Below are 15794 nucleotides of genomic sequence, written 5' to 3'. Positions count from 1 at the left end.
TTTTAATTAAATGAATGACCTAACTTGAAGATAAGTCTCTCCTTCTATTTGAAATACAAATCAAATACATTCTTATTACCGTAATACCCTTACTAACCCTTACTAATTAACATACTAACACACTTAATAATAATATTAGAAGACTAAAATAACCTTTAACACTCCCCCTCAAGCTGGAGCATAAACATGATATGCTTCTAACTTGTTACAAATAAATTTAACACAAGCATCCTCAAAGCTTTGGTAAGCAAATCAGCAAGCTGCATATCATACTTTACATAAGTTGTAGTAATGAGCTTCTGCACAAGAGTCTCCTCAACAAAATGGTAATCAACTTCAATGTGTTTCATTCACTTATGAAAGACCAGGTTGGAAGCAATGTAAAATGTACCTTGATTATCACACATCAACTCTATAGACTGAGAATGTGGAAAACCCAATTCTTCCAATATGTTCTTCAGCCAAACAAGTTCACAAGTAGTGTGAGTCATAGCTCTACACTTTGGTTCAACACTTGACTTGGCTACCACAATTTGTTTCTTTTCCAAGAAACCAAATTACCACCAGCGAAGATACAGTACTCGGTTGTGGATATTAGGTCGAAAGGTGACTTAGAGCCCAAGCTGCAGTTGTATATCCTTGAATATAAGTGTGATCCTGATCTTGATATAAAAGACGCCTCCTAGGTGCACCTTTGGGATATCTCAAGATATGAATTACTGCATTCTAGTGACTTGTCATCAGAGAATCTAGAATTGACTCACAATACTTGTTGCAGAAGATATGTTCGGCTGAGTGTTTTTACGATAATGCAACTTTCCAACAAGCCTTTAGTACTGTCCAGAATTAGGCAACAAATCACCCATATAGGGCACCAACTTATTGTTAGGATCCATGGGTGTATCATCCGGTTTGGATCCTTATAATCCAGTTCATCCAACGGATCAAGAGCATACTTCCTCTGTGATAAAATAGTTCCCATATGAGAACTAGATCTATACCCAAGAAATGTTTCAATGGTTGCAAATCTTTGGTTAGAAACTTAATCTATGGAAAAAGTTTGAAACTCTGAATAGCTTTAGCATCATCACCTGCAATAACAATATCATCCACATACACAACAAGAAAGATCCTATCCAATGAAATATGATGATAAAACACAAAGTGATCCACTGCACATCGTTGAAGACCAAACTGAAGTACTACAACACTGAATTCACCAAACCATGCTGTGAGAGACTATTTTAAACCATATAGTGTTTTCTTGAGCCTACACACTAAGCCTGACACCCTCTAAGCAACAAGCTCTACATAGACGTCCTCCTTAAGATCACCATGCAAGGACATTTTTACATCTAGCTGATGTAGAGGCTAGTGACAAGTTGTAGCCAAGGAGATGAATAGACACACTGATGTAAGTTTGGCAACCAGATAAAAAATGTCAGAATAATCCAAACCATACACCTGGCTAGAGTATACCCCTTAGCAACAAGACGTGCCTTCAGATGAGCCACAAAACCATTAGGGTCGGCTTTCACTTTTCCATTGTGTATACTAGCGACAACCAACCACAAACTTGTTAGGAGGAAGAGATACCAAGTCCCAAGTACTATTGTCCTATAAAGCATTCATCTCTTCAACAATGACATTCCTCCACCTAGAGTGGGCTAAGGCTTTTGGAACAGATTTACAAAAGGCAGCAAATGATAGAGCAGTAACACAATCAAGACTAGACACAGAACTCAAATCTGGGACTAGACATTTCAACTTTCCCGATGAAGGATGACCATGGCAACAATGAATTTGGATAGGTGTGGTAGCAACAATGCAAGTGGTAGAAGGATATAGTGACTCAAAGCGATAAAGACGACTAGCTTCACGCCCTCATCCTCAAATTCTAAATAGCCACAAAGTTAGGGAAGAATGTTACTAAACAATTTATGAATTTAGTGATCTTGCTAACGGATATAAGATTGAAAGGAAACTTGGGAATATACAAAATCGAAGGTAGAGAAATAGAAGAAGTGGGATTTATAGTCCCAATTCCTTTGACAACATTGGCAGATCGATCAGCAAGAGTAACACAAGGTAAATTCGCAGGATGCTGAAGAGTAGAGAAGAAATTTAGTATATTTGTGATATGATTAGAGGTAGTGGAGTCTATAACCCAAGGACTAGAACAAGAGAAATACTAGATGACAGGCATGCTGTGGGATTACTTGTTTGGGCAAGAGATGCAATGGGAAGAGAAGCTTGTTGTGACGCTTGATACTGCTAGAACTTGGAATACTCTTTTCTTTGACATAGATATAGTACCTTGCCCCCCCCAGTTGGCTCTAAAGGTGTGGAGCCGGTGGTGGCTGTAGTTGTAACACGTGAAGGTCTACCGTAGAGACTCCAATACTGCTTAATAGTATGATTACCTCATCCACAAGGAGTGCCTCTACCTCGTCCATCTTTACCACCACGATCGCTCGAATAATGTCAATAACTTCTGTGGTTGTTTGGTAGAGAACTAGAATCCCCCCATGTGGCAAAGGCTGCCCTCTTAGAGCCAGATGCAAGAGCAGGAGAATGTGTGCCAAAGGAAGTACGAAGGATGTAAAGATAAACATCGGCAAATGATGGCAACTTTGCACTACTAAGTATCTTGGACCGGAGTACCTCAAACTTGGGTCTTAAGCCCACTAGAACCAGAAGAACTGTCATCTGCTCCCTCTGCTTCTACATCTAACTAACGCAGGTGGTTATAGGTTGCAAGATGTTATGCTCGTCATGAATACGTTTCATTTCTCCAAAATAATCTGCAATGCTCCTGTCTTATTTTTGTAACTGAAAGTACTCCTGGGATAAATCATTAATATGTGTAATGTTACTAGAGTAGAGAAGCTTGGCATAATCCCAAATCTCTTTGCACGTATCTAGATGCATTCATATCCGTGCAATCTGGGGCTCCATCGAATTCCACAATGGGAAAGCAATCAAGGCATCTTTTTGACTCCACTTCTCTCTTCTCATCAAAAGGATCAAGTTGAAGCAAGTGGTTAGATTTTCCTAGTCTTGCTAAATAAACCCAAACAGCCTTAGACCTTGAACATAATTTTTTCCATCCAACTATTGAGTTGTTATCTGTAGCAGCAATGAAGAAAACATGTTTTTGGGATTCATAGACTCCATCCCAGCACTCATAAACCAGCACGCCAATGTCAAACAGGAGAATGGTCAAAACAAATAAGGACAACCACAAACAATGTGAAGCACTGAAACAAGCACGGACGAGGTGAACCACTTACCAACTGATATAGCACTGTCACAGCCTGACAACTCAACTTATGCACACTGCCACTGCTCCAAGAACTCACAAAAGAGCCTTTACAAATACCGAACAACAATTAATGGATTACCACGAGTGCATGGTTGAAAAAGGTGAGATTTGTGAGCAAAAAACATGCCCACAGCTTGCTAATATGGTCAAGGGGAGGAATCATAATGCTGGAGGAAAAAATCCAAAAAAGGTGGCTGGAATCTCTCTCATGGTCTGGCGCATGGGGTGGGGACTGCCAACAATCTGTTGGCGCGTGGCTGTGTGTGGGGCACTTTCTGGTGATGGGTTGGTAGGGTTAGGATTCAGAGAGTTCTGTTTTTGGCTATATGGTTGATTTTGTGAAATAATGAAGAGTGGATGTGGATCTGAGAAGGGCAGCAACGGGAAGTTGTTTTATGTTTACGGATGAATGTGATATGGTTTAGGTTGGATCATGCTCTGATACCATGTTAAAGATAGGTCTCTTCCTCTATTTATAGTACAAATCAAATGCATTCTAATGACCATAGTACCCTTACTAACTGTCACTAGTTAACGTACTAACACAATAATAATATTGAGGGCGCCCCTGGGCCATGAGGTTCCCCGCTTGCAAGGGTAAGGGGAGGGTCGTCATAGTGTACGCAGCCTTAACCCCTACTTTTATGCAGAGAGGTTGTTTCATTTTATTTATTTATTCTTATCCTTCATTTTATATTTTTTAGTTTGCTACGAATGAGTACTTTTTGAGCTGTTGGATCTTTGCATTTTTCTCCTTAACTGTTTTGAGATGTTATGTTCTCCTTCATCTGTGTATATATCTTTGCTTTGCTGAAGCTTGACCTACATTGTTGGCCCACAACCTATTAGCTTAAGCTTTTAGATAAAGGGTAATCTAAAATGGTATTAGAGCAGGTTACTGGGAGGTCTTGTGTTCTAGTCTTGTTGCCCACGTTTATTGTGTAGTGTTTTTAAATATTATTTTATTCCCTATAATGGGTATTATCTATCTATTGTTTATCTCTCCATGTGCTATCGAGCTGCACGCTCAGGGGAGTGTTGAAGCTTGATATACAATTTTGGTCCACAACCTAATAGCTTAAGTTTTCAGTTAAAGTGGTAATCTAACAATCTCTTTATATGCTTTATTGCTTACTTTATTATTCTTTTTCTCCCATTTTTGTAGGACTCTCCATCAGGACTTTGAGTCATACAATCATTTTGACAAAGAGTTTGCATGGCATTTATTTCGCCAAATTGTGGAAGGCTTGGCCCACATACATGGACAAGGAATCATTCATCGGGACTTGACACCAAGTAACATATTCTTTGATGCTCGCAATGATATTAAAATTGGAGATTTTGGTCTTGGTAAGATCTACAAATTATTTTTATTTTTATTTTAGTTGTGATTATTTTTTTTCTTCATAGATTTGTTTTGCTATTGAAAAATATATATATTTATTTTAGGATCATCAGGTTCTACAGGTAACAGTGCGCATGTTTTGCTGCGTTCAACTGTACATCACTAGTGTGTCTTTTGGCTGCTAGCACCAACACCCCTCCTCCCCCTCCCCTATTCCCATGACCATATAATGTGCTAAAACAAAGGCATGGAACTCACTGTTGTACTGATTAATATTTAAATGCTGGGAATTCCTATAGCTACATAAGGAAAATGGTACAGCAATGCATTAAGTGCTCTAACAACCTTGTACCTTCTTGCTCTCGTAAGCTTTCATTTAAAATGTGTGCAGTTATCTCAAATTACAACATAAAAAAAATTAAAATGTGTTCATGATGGCTTGTGTATTAAAATTGGTTGCTTAACATTAGGCATCGTATTATATTTGATGACTGATATTTGAACCAATCTAAAATTAGTTAACGATCAAGCTTTCATCTTAACTGTGATTGCATTATACTCCCTTTCCTTGTTTGAATAGTGTCTTCAAAATTTTCACTCCTCAATCTGAAGAAAAATGTTCAAATAATTTATCATTATGTGGCATTGTGGCAGTTTCTTTCATTTTTACTGAACTGTATGGAAATAGTAAAACTTTCTATTCATCCACCATCCCTTAAAAGTTCAATATTGAACAACTGATTTATTGCCTTTCTCGAAGTGAAATATTTTCTCACACAGTCCATACACAAAAAAAACTGCCTTCTTTCTTCTGATAAGGAATTTCGTTTCATTGTATCAGGGTTGGAAATGTGTTTGATAGAGAGCTTTTTTGAATTACATTTTAAGTGGTTCTGGTGGGCATGGTTCCCTAAGCAAATAGCTAGCTGTGCCTCTGCCTGAGAGACTTTCTTCATAGTGGAAGTGAGAGCCTGATCATACAAGCATCTTGTTTTACCAAATGTATGTGTTTAGGATTTTAGGGTTGCGAAAGAGCTGAGCTTTTACCACGTTCAATCTTGTTAATTAATTTTTTATCGCAGCTTGAGTTGAGCTCAAACCAAGCTTGAATATATGTGTTTTTAGCTTTTTCATTAAAGTAACCAAGTTTGAGGCAAGCTGAGTAGAGCTGTTACCATACTCAAGCTTGTTGATTGAATTGTTTTCTAAAAAGTTGAGGTCGAGCTGAGCAGATCTGGATAGAAGGATAGGCTTTTTTAGTAATTATGTGGTGTAAGTAGGGGTATTTTTGTCTTTCAGGCTATTTTATTATTAATATATAAAGAGCAGACCCGGAGCTGTCCAGGGAACTGCTGCCACCTTTTATCTCTTTCTTTCTTCTTCTTTCTCTTCTTTTATTTTCTTCTTCTTGCCTCCGTCTCTAACTTCACAGCATGGTATCAGAATATTAATCTCCACCAAATCTGATTTTTCTTAGTTTTTTTTTGAACTTTTTTTGTTTTCTTATTTTCCCCTAGTCAGCTCTCAAGCCTGATTTTCTGGTTGGTGTGAGTCGTTTGAGGTCACTTTTCATCTTGGTTTCGCTGTGCAGCATCCTTGGCAGCAAGTGTGTTCATGATGATTTGCTGATGTGAAGTTACGCTCTATTTCTGGTATCTGCTGTTGCTGTGTTGCCATTCATTGGTTGGTTGTGGCATGATGATGCTGTGTGTTCATGATTGATTACTGCAATCTTGTATCAGTTGCTGGTGGTTTTTAATTGCTGTTCTAAGACTTTTTTTCCTGCTCTTTCTGGCGCTCAGTTCTAGTTGCTGTCAGCCATCATACCTGTAGCTGCTGTGCTGCTGTTTATCAAGTGCCTGTGGTGCTTCTAATGGGCTGCCCTCTTCTGCATGGTCAAGTAATTCCTCCTAGGATATTGTAACTTATGTTCCATAGTCAGAGCAGCCCTCTTGGAGTTCTAAAGTTCTGCTATGTGCTTGTGTGTGCTGTCTGATTTTGAATTGTTGCTTTGTTGTTCATTCCCAGTACTGATGTGCATTATTGTAGCATATTGGGGGTGGTTTTGATGTCCTCTACAGAGAGAATTTCAATGACATTGTTACCAGATCACAGCCATCAAATTGGTTTGATCCTCCAACTACATGTAATGGTCTCATGCAGTATGTGCGTCTATTAATGCGAAAGGAAAAGTCCAAATATTTGTTGCATTCTCCTCCATCTCCAGACTCCAAGGATTATGAAGATTGGAAGAAAGAGAATGACATTAGCTTGTGGGGTTGTGGAATAGCATGGCCATGGAGCCATGAATTGCTGTGAACATGATGTTTCATAGAACAACAGAGGTCGTATGGGATGATCTCTATGAAAGCTTCTCACAAGATAAAAATCAAATTTGTGTTTTTTACTTATATGAGAAGTTTTTCACATATGACCAAGAAGGTAAACCTATTAGTGAGTGTTATAGCACTCAAAAATGTATGTGGGAGGAACTCAACATTTCTCAACCAATTAGTTTTAACATTGAGATGATTAAGAGGCAAATGGCAAAATTCTTGGCTGCAAAGGTTTTGGTTAGGTTAAGTCCTGAACTTCAAACCATCCGTGATTAGATTCTTGCTGGTGAATCCATTCCATCTATGAATGAATCATTCGCTACAATCCAAAGAATCACCAAAGATGGCTCTCAGTCTTCTTCTTAGGCTTCTTCATGTGATAGTTCAACCATGGTTAGCAGTACTTTTAACCCTAATCAGGGGAGTGTTGGAGGATGAGGACGAGGTTTGTAGGACAAGGAGTTCGTTGTGGCAATTCCTGCATTTGCATACATTGTGCAAGGTCAGTCATACTATTGGTTGATGTTGGGATCTCCATGGGAAACCTACTTGGGCCAATATGTCTCTCGCCTAGGGTGATTCTACGGTTGACACTTCTAGTGCATGTGTCCACTCCACTCGGGAGTTGGGTACATCATCTACTATGTCTTTGGAGGAGTATAACAATCTTCTCCGCATGGTTCAACAACTTCAAACCCATTCATCTACATCTAGTACTATATGGCCCATTCAAGTACATCCGACATCCTGCCTCTTTGTTCTCCTCACCATGCGTTATCGACTCTCGTGCCTTCTATAGGACTAGTCTTATTTCAGTCCATAAAACCCACTACTTTCTTCTGTGTTATATGTGCCTAAATTTTCCTTGGAACCTGTTATAGTTAGTTAATTAACTAGATCACATAATTGTTTTGTGACCTTCTTTCCTTTTGATTGTGGTATCACGATCTCTAGACAATGAAGAGCATTGGTGGAGGGCTTAAGATGGATGCTTTGTACTATTTTGATGGTGGTTGTGGTCATCCAATTCTTGTCATTCAACTTCTTCAATTTCTTCCCATGGTGTTTCTTTAGATCGGTGACATGCTTGTTTGGGTCATCTATCACTTCAAAAATTGTAACAAGATTTTCCTATGTTCAATTCTATTTACCATTTTGACCGTTCTATGTGTCAATTAGGAAAACATGCTAGGACATTTTTTCTGTTTAGAGTTGTTTCATAGTAAAAATCATTGTTTTTTCTTATTCATTCTGATATTTGGGGACCATGTAGTTCCAAGAAATTGACTAGTCATCAATATTTTGTGTCTTTTGTGGATCGTTTTTTCGTGCATGACCTTGATCTATCTGTTAAAAGACAGGCTTGAATTTCTTAATATATTTACTCAGTTCTATGAGCAAATAAAGACTTTTTTTGGCATTAGTATTAAAATTTTTTAGATCTGATAATGCACTTGAATTTGTTCAAAACGAGCTTCAGAATTTTTCCTTGGCTAAAGGAATTATTCATCAACCATCACGTGTACATACCCCTCAGCAAAATGCAGTAGCTGTATGGAAAAATAGACATTTACTTGACCTAGTATGGTCTTTGCTCTTTTATATGCATGTTCCTAAAATCCTTTGTACCGATTGTCTTCTTACAACTTGCTTTTTGCTTCATAGGATGCCATCCAGTGCTCTCGGGGACAAATTCCCTTCTCTATTGCGTATGCAAAAACATCGATATTCTTTGTTTGGCCTCTTGACTTTGGGTGCACATGTTTTGTTCATATTTCATACGGACAAATTCTCTCCTCATGCTGTTAAAAGTGTCTTTGTTGGCTACTCAAGAACTCAAAAAGGATATATATGTTATGATCTCCGCATTGGTAGGAATATATTAGCATAGATGTTACCTTTTTTGAGGGGACACCTTATTTCTCTAGTGCTGAGTCGTTATTGGATGAATACATTTTTGAGTCCAATGATTTCTGGCTCTCCCTCGTGCATTGATCCTCTGATTCCTACCCTTATCCCTCTGGAGACAACTTCTAATCATCCTTCCAATCCATCAATCATTGACCCAAAGAAACAATTGAGGGTTTATGAACAACGGAAACCAGGCATAGGCTTCACTACCTGCTATGCAACCGCCTCTTCTGCTTTCCACTATTTTGATTTCTAGCTCTGGAGATCCATCTAGTGTGATTTGGATTTCCTGATTGCACGGCGGAAAGGGACTCGATCATGTACTCAGCATTCATTAATTGCTTATCCTATTACTCATTTTATTTCAGTTTGTTAATGGTTATTTACTAATTATTATTATTATTATTATTATTATTATTATTATTATTATTATTATTATGTGTTAGAGCTATGTTAATAAGAGAGAGTTAATAAGGTTAGTATTATGGTCATTGGTATTGTACTTGACATATATTACAAAAAGAGGGAGCGACCTATCACTGAAGTTAGGTATTCCATTTTACGCAATTATTCAACATGGTATAAGAGCAAGATCCATGGTATTAAATAACAGCCGTTACGTAATGGAAAAACAGGTAACCGACACCGTTACAGGCCGCATTAGCAGTGAGCAGAAAATTCAAGTGGGTAACGGCCATTATGGAAACATAATGGCCTGCAACGACTGTTACATCTTGTAACATTCGTTACGACCGACAGCCCCTTACAGCGTACCTTATCTCCTCGAATCCTCTCCATTTTGTGCGTCGCTCCTTCGTCTGATCTCTTGTCATTTGAAGCCTCCGAAGAACCGAAAAGTACCTTCAACTTCAAGCGTTCGAACCCTCAGATTTGCCGTGCTCCGCAGTTCGCAAGCTCAAGCTGAGTTCACTCTTCACTCGAACAGCTTCGATCTACTGATCTGAAGCTTCAAAATCCCTAAAATCCCCAAAATCAGCTTCGTCTCCCTCAGTCCTTCATCATTCATCTTCTTAGTCCAGCGGAAGAACCCAAAAATCAGCTTCGAATCTTCGAAGCCTTTGATTCTTCCATTCGAAGCCTTCAATTCCTCCAAAATTTGGAGGCTTGCAGGTTGCGTTGCAGCTGCAGCAGCTCGCAGCTTCGGAGCTTCTATGGGAGTCGGCCAGTCAGGAGTGGATACTGGGTAAGTGGTATTTGGGTAGTGGCCAGGTATGTTGCTTTTTGCTTGTTCACTCTTCTTAGTTTGTTTTATAATTTTAATTTATACTTTATATAAGTTGTAAATTTCAGTTTGTTTTAAATTTCAGTTTATTTAATTAGTATATAAATTGTAAATTTCAGTTTTAAATTTAGTTTGTTTTATAATTTCAATTTATACTTTATATGAATTGTAAATTTCAGTTTGTTTTATAATTTCAGTTTATAAATATAATTAGTTTATAAATTTAGTTTATTTATTATTTAATTAGAATATAAATTAACAATTGTAAATTAGTAATGATTGTATAAGTAGAATTTATTAATTAAAATAAAAAAAATTAGTATAAAATTTTTAAAATATAAAATTTATAGAGTTACTTAGACTCTTAGAGAGTTAGAACCTAGAACTTAGAAGTTAGAACTTAGGAACTTAGAGTACAGATTTAGTAAAAAGTTATTAACTAATATTCTACATATTCATTTATTTTTAATACCTTGACAATTAATAATTTAATATTAGATCTACAATTTATAATAAATTCTATTATGTACACAATTAGTCAAGTCTCAACTCTTAAGTGACTCAAGTTCAAGTATATTACCATTTAAATAATTAAATTATAAGATTTACAATTCCATATTTATTTTGTTAAATTGTAAATTTTAACATAAACTATTGTATTATATATGCATAAATCAACTAAAATTTTTAATAGTTAGTAACTTGAAGTTTAAATTTAATCCATCATTTATGTAATATTGTTATGTAATTAACTAATTAATTAATTATGTACCATTTTATTCTTAATTTATTGTATAAGGATGATAATTTTTTTTTATTGTTTACTTGTGTAGAAGTCATCTAATCAAGCACCAATATGCCATGTGATAGATAAGGAATTAAAAAGCTACCTAGTGAAGACATTGGTTGGCATTTTGCTACTCTAGTGGAAGGTAGTAGACATATTGTCTTATGTAAATTATGTGGAAAGACAATTAAAAGAGGAATTACACGATTGAAACAACACTTGGCACATAAAAAAGGTCAGGTGTCTTCATGTCCAAATGTAACCACATAGGTGAGAGAACAAATGATGAAGCATCTACAACAATATGTAGAGAAGAAGAAAGACAAATGAAAAAATGCAAGATGAAGTAGAAGCTCAAATCAGAGGAGATTTTGAAAATTTGAGCGACAAAGAGGATTCAAATGAGGAAATAATGAGATTTTCTCGACAAGAAAGCATACGAGCACAACAAGAATGGGAAGAGAGGCAAAGATTTAGGGCAAGAACCAGTGGAAGTGGTAATTATTATGAACAGGGTAGTAGCTCTAGTAGTGGCAGTGCTGGTGGTTTGGGTAGAATTCGTTCACAAAGTGTTCAAGAAGCTGGAGGTAGTGGGCGACAATGGATTAATCCTAATGCCCCTGAAGTTAGATTAAAAGCGATGGATCCTACTCTAGAAAGAAGTAGGAGTAAATTAGTAAAAGCTGTGAGCAAATTCCTAATTTATAATCGAATTATAGCGAACGTAGCTGACTCTCCTTTTTTGCAGCCGATGCTTGATGTTGCTGCAGAGGTTGGAAAGGGGGGGAAGGGCCCATCACCCTTTGAGGTCTTTGAAATATAAATAGAGCAAGAGTATTAGGAAATAAAAACTTATATATCTTCTTTTGCTGGCATTTGGAAGGAGAAAGGAGTAACCATTATGTGTGATGGTTGGTCAGGGCCCACAAGAAAACACATAATAAACTTTTTAGTTTACTCCAATGGAGGCACTGTTTTCCACAAGTCAGTTGATGCCTCTGATGTGCCGAGCCGTACAACTGAATATTATTTCAGGTAATTTTTTAATTTTTATTTACTTGAGCCACTTGATGACTTGCATATTTTTAATTAAGTAGTAGTAATTGGTAAATCTATAATTTCATTTCAGATTAATGGACAAGGTGGCTGAAGAAATTGAAGAGGAAAATGTTGTCCAAGTAGTACTGATAATGAAGTTGCAATGAAGGCGGGAGGGAAATTATTAATGCAAAAGAGGCCCAATATCTACTGGACAGCATGTGCAACTCATTGCATAGACCTTACTCTTGAAGATATTGGTAAGAAAAGTAACGTGAAGAAGGTCTTAGAAAATGCTAAAATAATAACTTCTTTTATTTACAACTACACGTGGACAGTGAATTTTATGAAAAAGTTCACAAATAATAGAGAATTGCTTCATCCTACCATAACTCGATTTGCCACCAACTTTATTGCCTTGGAGACCATTGTTAGGCATAAACAAGCATTCAGGGAAATGTTCACATCTGATGTTTGGAAAAAATCAAGGTTTGGAATGGTAAAATCTAGCCCAGCATATGATGCAAAGAAGATTATCTTTGGGACAGAGTTTTGGCAAAAGGCCTCTGATATAATTAAAGTACAGGAACCCTTAGTGAAAGTTTTTAAATTGGTTGATGGTGATGAAAAACCAACTATGAGTTTCATATATAAGGCAATTGATAGGGCAAAGTTGGAAATTCAGAAAGACTTCTGATTCTACAAAGATTATTCGAAAATTATTGATCATCGGTGGAGTTTTCAATTGCATCAAGACTTACATGCAACTGGTAAAAGTGTAAATAAAATACAATTTCTTATTATTTCAACTTTTAAATCATGTGTAGTTGCATTAAAAGTTACAACACTAATACACTATTATTGAATATTGATTAATATATTTGTAAATTTAATTTTAGGATACTTTTTGGACCCCCAATTTCTGTATGGTGCCCCACCCTCTTTTGAAGTTGTTAGAGAAGGTATGGATGGAGTTAAAAAAGTGATAACCAAGCTGGTACCCGATATAGATACTGAAATTCGGGCTATTAATCAAGTAAGTATTAGTTCTATTGAATAATGTATTATTTTAGCATTTTGTCATACTTTCTATAATATATATTTAACTAATTAATTATACTTCACAATCTTTGATTTTTTAGTTGTTGCTATATCGAGATAGGTAGGAGACTTTTGGAACTCCACTAACTCAAAGGGCAGTGAAATAAACAAATCTTGGTAAATGTGGCTAAATAATGGATGAATGGATCTATTTAATTTGTCATTTCTATGACCAAATTTGGCTTTTCAAACATACACTATATTGACATGTGTTTTTCTTCAATTATTTATGCAGTCGAATGGTGGATTCATTATGGCTAAGTTACAAAAAATAGCAATCATAGTTCTTAGTCAAACAGCGTGAGCTTCGAATTGTGAGCGTAATTGGAGCACCTTTAGCCTTATCTATAAGAAAACAATAAATAAACTAAAGTACATGAGACTACGAAAACTTATTTTCATGCATTACAACATGAGGTTAAAGTTGAGACATACAATGAGAAAAAGCCAACATGACATTGAAATAACTTTAATTCTATTAATTTAGACTATATTTTTGAAGAAGATGATTCTTTGAGTCCATGGTTATAAGAAAGAGAGGCACCATTACTCAACGATCAGGACAACTCAAATTGGTTTGATGAAGAGGTCAATGGTATTGCGCAAGGAGATGATTGGCCACCAATAAATGTGCATGATTCAAGTTCAAGTCTTGAACGTACACAAAGTGATGATAATTTTGGTTTGAGTCCACCAAGTGATGATGATGGTGGTAGTGGACCTAGTGGTGCTGGGGCTGGGACTGGGGGTAATGGTGGTGGTGGTGCAGAATACGATTATGGGTATGATATAGGGACATCATTTGTAGGAGAAACATATCCTCAAAGTCGTTATGGACTACTTGATATACCCGAAAATTATGACTTCGGTATTCCTCCAGATTACCAATCTTCACAACCCAAGAGGAGTAGCCAACAACGAGATTGTGATTTTACTGAAGATTCATATGGTGTGGTTCGTAGTTTGGCGACTTTGGTTTAGATGATTCATCATCACAATGATATGGATCTCATCCATATCCATCATCTCATAGTGAGTCCTCTTCTACACACTACTCGGAGCCAGCCCCAGCCCCAACTTATGGACATTATTCAGGATATGATCAAAGAGGAGATTATGCACCTCCTATATCAATTGGATTTTCACCACCAGTACATTTTGAGGAGCAACAACGAAATGACACAAACTTGGGTTTATTCAGCCATGTATTTCCACAAAAATGGAGAGATAATTTTCAATCCAATCTCGAGATACAGATGCAAATTATGAAGACCCTCCACGTCATTCTTTTTGGTGGTGACATGTGTTAGGTTATAAATTTGTAATATTTTATTAATGTATTTTCAACTATTTTTTGATATTTGATATCAATCACTTTTCAAATTCATGTATGTGTATTGTGTATATTGAGTATTGAGTCTATTGACTCATTTTTAGTAACTTTACGTCTTTAATTAATTAATTCTTTATTTTAATTACATTTCTACATCTTTTTACTCATTAAAGTAATATAAACTATAAAAAAATATGTTTTTTTGGTAAACAGCACACTAAAATTAATATAAAAATCATAATGCCTATTAAAAAACATTTGTAGGTTGAATGAAGGCCTTTACAATTCATTAAAAATCATGTATTAATGGATTTTATGCTTATTTTTCGATTTTGGCATGGATGTGCATGCGTGAAAAAAATTCACGACCATTATGCCGGCTTCCCGTTACGCAACATTCGCATCTCCTGCATCTTGCGACACCCGCGACCGTTACGCGACGTTACCCGCGACCGCGATTTCGAACCATAGCAAGATCAAATCTAAACCCTAATTGCATTACCGCTGCAAAATTAAACCCTAAAGACCTCAATACCACGCAACCTGCTGCTGTAGAAGGGGTCATCAGTATCCCCAAAGTCCAGGAGCAGGTTCAGCAGTTGCTGGAAAAAGCTGCAGTCACCGGAAATATCCTTGACGCTGCTGTCCTGTTGAACACCTCAAGAAACACCTCATTTTTTGCAAAAGTAACCATATAGCAAGCCACAAAACCTGCCGATCTGCCAGCACTCAATTTCCCAGCCAGAAAAAGCCTCCACATGCCAGCCAAAAGCTGGCAGTGTTGACCCCACGCACCAGTGCGTGAGACACTTTTGAGCAGCCATTTTGCTCCGGTTTCCTCCCAAATATCTTGAATCCATGGTCTTAAATTTCCATCAAAATTTTTTGTTTCTGTCACCTTTGAAATTGAAATGGCAGACAATTTCCATCTTGCATAATTTGAATCGAAATCTGAACGAATCATCTAAAATTTGTTGAAATCTTGAAATTTTAGAGAAAAGTGTCGAAATTTTAACTATGTAGCAAAATTTCCTCGGAATTTAAATGGGAGATTTAGGAGTGAAGTGAAATTTCTCTCTTAATTTATTTTATTTATTTTTATTGAAACAAAAGATTATTACAAGTCCTTTTGAAATTATATGAAAAATTGAACTTACAACAACATTTTATTTAACCATTCATGTCTAAATTATCATTATTTGTATAATAAATAATATTTGAATGATTTATGAATTTCATTTGTATTAACTAAATATGTTTAATGCACATTATCTTACAAATACGTTTGATTCACATATTATATAACAACTTTTCCACTTCATACACAACATAGATGTCTTTAACTTGTAATATATTAGTCCTAAAACTTATATTA

General features: G+C 36.4%; 1 protein-coding gene across 1 annotated transcript in view; it reads left to right on the top strand.

Moving 5' to 3' along the window:
• Positions 1 to 15794, top strand: part of LOC131150353 (eIF-2-alpha kinase GCN2) — a 151965-nt gene that overhangs the window by 68292 nt on the left and 67879 nt on the right. Inside the window, exon 14 of the mRNA XM_058101030.1 lies at positions 4491 to 4675. Within this exon, the coding sequence (XP_057957013.1) occupies positions 4491 to 4675 (185 nt within the window). The remainder of the gene's footprint in view (positions 1 to 4490; positions 4676 to 15794) is intronic.

The sequence above is a fragment of the Malania oleifera genome, chromosome 3, assembly GCF_029873635.1.
Source record: "Malania oleifera isolate guangnan ecotype guangnan chromosome 3, ASM2987363v1, whole genome shotgun sequence".
Lineage (NCBI taxonomy): Eukaryota > Viridiplantae > Streptophyta > Magnoliopsida > Santalales > Ximeniaceae > Malania > Malania oleifera.
Note: the sequence above shows the minus strand (reverse complement) of the source record. Positions and strands in the feature narration are given on the sequence as shown.